General features: G+C 21.9%; 2 protein-coding genes across 2 annotated transcripts; both read left to right on the top strand. All coding sequences in view use genetic code 6, as the record gives it.

Moving 5' to 3' along the window:
• Positions 1-191: 191 nt before the first annotated feature.
• On the top strand, positions 192-544 carry TTHERM_01619830 (hypothetical protein; the record flags this gene model as incomplete). The annotated part of the gene is made up of 2 exons (XM_001029279.2): positions 192-335; positions 491-544. The coding sequence occupies 2 exons, from the start codon at positions 192-194 to the stop codon at positions 542-544; spliced, it is 198 nt and encodes a 65-aa protein (XP_001029279.2).
• Positions 545-3,437: 2,893 nt separating this feature from the next.
• On the top strand, positions 3,438-5,001 carry TTHERM_01619820 (hypothetical protein; the record flags this gene model as incomplete). The annotated part of the gene is made up of 4 exons (XM_001029278.2): positions 3,438-3,725; positions 3,834-4,410; positions 4,464-4,554; positions 4,935-5,001. 4 exons carry the CDS (start codon positions 3,438-3,440, stop codon positions 4,999-5,001), a joined length of 1,023 nt encoding a protein of 340 aa, XP_001029278.2.
• Between the last annotated feature and the right edge of the window lie 206 nt (positions 5,002-5,207).

Below are 5,207 nucleotides of genomic sequence, written 5' to 3'. Positions count from 1 at the left end.
TTGGCCTTAAAAATTATTTAATAAATATTAAAAAAATAAATTTTAGATGTGAAACATGTGAAGATAAGAGCTAATATTTTATGAATGGAGCCTTTGATTTATATGATACAAAGTGTTACTCATGTAAATAAAAGATAATAAGCTAATATTAGGAACTTGAAAGGTATGAAATAAGATATGATAAAAAAAAAATGAAATGCTAGCTTTGCTTAAAAAGTGATAATGGATGTTACTTTACAAAAAAATCTCATGTTTATGTATTTTGTGGCACATATGAATAGAAGTTAGGATCAGGCACATTATCAGACCCTTATAATTTGTTTAAAATTTCTTAAGTAAACATAGACAGATTAATACTTAATGAAGAAGATTTAAATAGAGCTTATGTGTTTTATAATGAGCTGTAATTGAGAAAGTTAGAACTTGCTATTTAATATATTGACTAAAGTGGTATTTGCATTGAGAATTTTGCTCTAAATCTTTAAAATAGCTTGAAGAGTACAATCAATTCTTTGGAATTTATGACACTGACGATTAAGGCTGACTAAAATTAAGATAACCAAACTTATTTTACAGTTTAGTAAATAGCTGTAGCATAAATATATGGATTTAGCTAAATTTAAATATAAAACATTAATTATGTATCAAAACACTCAAATGGAAATTTTGGTTTCTTATCTTAAAATACAGAAATATATTCAATTTAGTTACAAAATGTAACATTTAGCTCCAAAACCTTATCTCCTAACTTACTTTTGTTAAGTTTTTAATTCTTCAATGGAACTCTAATAATTGATAATGTTTCTTTCACTAACATTACTACCAAGAATAATAATTTAATTGATTTAAAATTTTAATAGATAGCTACCCCATAAACTTACTAAATAACAAATATTATTTTCTAGAATTGCACTTTTATTTCTAGTTAATTCTTCTCCTTTTAGTTTTTTGGAATTTTAAATATGTATAATTTTACTATCAGCTAAAGTATATTCTAATAACAGTCAACTTTAGTTCAAGCCTCACTTCAAGTCTTATAATAATCTTCAGCTTTAAATTTAACTAATATTAGCATCTACAAAAGCAGCTTTTATAACTCCATTATTATGTACTCTTAACATTTTAACAAAATAGTATTTACTTAAGTAGTAATGTCAGATAATAGTATAATTTCAGATTTTAGCTCATAAAACTAGCTACCAAGCTTATTTTATTTAGACTAAATATAAATTTCACAATTCCAATTTGTGAATAATATTTTTTTAAATACACTAATATTCTAGCTATCCTCAGTTTAATAAAATTCTAATATTATTCAATATAATTTCACTTCGTTTAAGTTCTAGTCTAATGTAGTGAATACAAATCATGCTTTTATTTTTTATTTAAGTTTAAGTTAAAATGCAATTTTAAACATCACTGATTTCTAAATAAAAAATAATACTTATAATATACAAAATTTAACATTACAAAATAGTAAATTCTTTTAATTTAATTCAGTAACAAACGTAACAATAAATAAATTAATAATTGAAGACGAAATCGCTATAAAATTCTTAACTATTCTAAGTGTTTAAAATGTTAATATAAATATTCTAAATGTTGGGTAATAAATTTCTTAGTCTTCGGCATATAATATATTAGATCTTTAAAGGGTAAATTTAACTTGCGTAATTCAAAATGTGATGATAAGATAACTAATTACATACTAATAATTGATAATCATACATTAAATAATGAATCAAATTTAAAATAATGACAGGTCCTTATACTAAATCAAATTAGTTAATTTCACTTTTTATGAGATCGAGTTGAAAAGAATTCCACCTATCAGTTTTGAAGTTCCGATATAAAATATTATAGAAATTAAATCTTAAATTGATGGAATTGTTCTTATTAGTAACTTTTAAGGAATTAATGTCTATAGAAAATTTAGTAAATTAGAGGTACATTTATTTTATTTGATTTTAAATTAATAACAAAACTAATATTTTAAATTTTTCATTTAAATCTATATTTTTTAAAACGAATAGGAATACTTATAAACTGAATAATTTTTATCTACTGTCTTATTAATCTAAATGGAAATAGGCTTATTATAAGTAGAGAATAGCTTTATTTAAACTTATTATGTTCATCCCTCACATAATATTTTGTAAATTAGATGCAACTAAATTAATTTAGTCAACTCTTCTTTTGTTTTATAAGAAAACTAAAATTCTAAATTTGCATTTTAAGATTCTACTTTAAAAGGTGGAATACTAAACCTTATTTCACCATAGCTATAAATATTTAATACCACATTTTCAGGTGGTTTAGCTTATTAAGGAGGTGCTATTTATTTTTAAAGTATATTGATGACTAAAGTATATATATAATTATCTAATTTTATTGATAATTGGAGCTTTAGTTTAAAGAATAAATAAGAATGCTATGGAGGAGCTATCTATTTTGATATTTCATTAAGCTAAACTACTGGTGAACTATTCATCTTAAATACAACCTTTAAAAATAATCTATCTTTATACTAAGGAGGATCTATTTATATTTCCAATTCGCTGCTTAAATTTTTTTTTGTCAGTTAATATAATCACTTTACAGATAATTTATCTCTAGGTGGAAGTAATATTTATTCTTTTTAGTCAAAAGCCACTAGTCAAATAACAATGTATGTAAATGTTGTTTCAATTACAGACAACTTTAAAGTACTCTCTGGAAATTTATAACCTTATTTCTCTTCATAAATGATACAAAGTAATGCTAACTCATTGTTTACCTTTTAAAACTTTTATAGTGTTGATATTATTTAGTGCATATTTTAATCAAGTTAGTCAAATCAATAATTTCAAAATTTAAATTTAGCTCAGCTTACATTTCAATCAATAATGAATTTCTAATCTATCACTTTACTAACTCTTGATTAAAATTAATACAATTAATTGTAAGTTTATAGCAACTTAATTAGTATCTCTAACTCTAAGAAAGTTTTGATTTAATGGGATAATTTTAATAACAATAAATTAACTAATCTTCCTATTTATCCTCAAAATAATTAAATAAAAAGCTTAATATCAATCAATTCAAACTCAGCTATAATTAAAAAGCTAATATTCTAAAAAAACTATTGCGCTTTATGTGAATAAGGGAATATATTTATTGATTCAAATCATCTTTTTATAGATTAAAGTATTTTTTAAGAAAATACTGCATTTAATGGAGGCTCTTTATATTTACATATGCCAGCTTTATCAAAATCTAATAGAATTTTAGAATGTACAAATTTTAATGACTACTAAGTATAATTTAGCTAAGCAAATCAAACAATATTAAACTGCTCTTTTATTGGCAACTTAGCTTTATAAAGTGGAGGATCTATTTTTATAGAGAGCACTCTAATATATTTATCTAATTTATAATTTACTGGTAATAAAGCATAAATGTATGGAGGTGCTATAGCTTCTGATAATAAACTTGATTCTAAATTTTAAAATATTTAATTAACATTTTCGTCATTTATGAATAACTAAGCTCTTATTGGTAGTGTTTTATTTTAAATGCAAAACCTCCCTATTAGCAGGATATTCTAAAATACATTGTTAAATAATTTTGCAAAATTATATGGAAACTAGTTAGAATAATCTGCTGTAGGATTTATTGGAATTTTAAATGGTCAAAAATATAATTCTAAAATTGTAATTTATAATTTTCTAAGCGGAATAATTCAAGTAAATAATTATAAATATTTATTATTTTTTTTATTTAAAAAAAGTAAATTTTAAATATATTATAATTTTCAAATCAATATATTAATTTATTAAATTATGAAAATAAAGGATGATTTGTTAATTTAACTTATAAATGCTGAAAATTACCCAATTTCATAATTAAAAAATGACATAATTCTTAAATTAGAAACAGACTAGGAAGATTTTTCAATTTTTCCTTCATAGATAAAATAAAATAATGGCTTATTTAATTTATCTAATTTATCCATCTATGGAAAGTTGGGGTCATAGCTAAAAATTAGACTTACTTCTGATTTTAACTACATCCCTAATTATGACTTATAGGGAAATTTTCTTAATATTTCTTAGAATATTTATTTTGAAATACATTTTTAGTTCAGAAAATTATGTCCTAAGGGTACAACTCTTGTCTAAGATAATAGCAAAAAGGATATGTGCTATAATTGCCCCGCTGGTACATTTAATTTAGTTGATGGATAAAATTGTATCAAATGTCCTTTTGTTTGTTAGAACTCAATAATGTATTTACCAAGAGGATATTGGAGATATTCTTTAACAACATATGAATATTAAGAATGCTATTTATCATAAAATTGTGTTGGAGATATTGATAAAATAGTATCTCAAAAATTATAGGGCAGTACAAATAGATATTGTAGTGAAGGTAAAAAAAATTACTATTAAACTAATATATTACTAATATAATTATAAAATAAGGAAATATTGGAGTATTTTGCATGGATTGTGACATAGAAGGAATATACTGGGAAAACAGATACTAATAAATAACTCCTTATACATGCTAAACGTATTAACGATTAATAATATATTGTGATTTCCATTTTAAATAATATCAATCATCATTCATTTTAATTTTATCATCAATTTTCTGAAAAATATAAAATGAAAATATTATTTTTTTATCTTTAATTATTATATTAAATAGAAAATACAATATCTTAAATACAAATATTTATTTAATTTAAAAAATTAGGTGTGATGGATTCAAAAATTTTCCAAGTTTAATAATATTTTTCATAAATCTATTATTTTATGGATTTATAATAAACATAATAAATAAATAAATTCAAGTGTAAAAATTGAAAAAAGTTTTCTACCTTTTAAAAGTTAATATCTTTTAGGATACCAAATAATTCAACTTGATTAAAATCTTAATAAACTATTTAGTCTTACTAAGTTTAATTAATCCATTTATCAATGTACTACCAATATTCTTATAGTAATTTATATTTGAGTTATTCAATGCCCCTAATAATATGCTAAAGCTATTAGATTGTAAGCTTATTCTTCTATTAGATACTTAACAGATACCTTTTTGTCATGCAAGGATATTTATATCATTAATAATTTTTTTATTTATCTTTCTATTTATGTTTATAATATCATAATTTTACTTAAAAACTGATAAAATAACAAGAATTGCATCCCTCTTTTTTGTCT

This window comes from Tetrahymena thermophila, assembly GCF_000189635.1.
Source record: "Tetrahymena thermophila SB210 genomic scaffold scf_8254462, whole genome shotgun sequence".
Classification (NCBI taxonomy): Eukaryota; Ciliophora; class Oligohymenophorea; order Hymenostomatida; family Tetrahymenidae; genus Tetrahymena; species Tetrahymena thermophila.
This window is presented reverse-complemented; position numbering and strand designations above follow the sequence as displayed.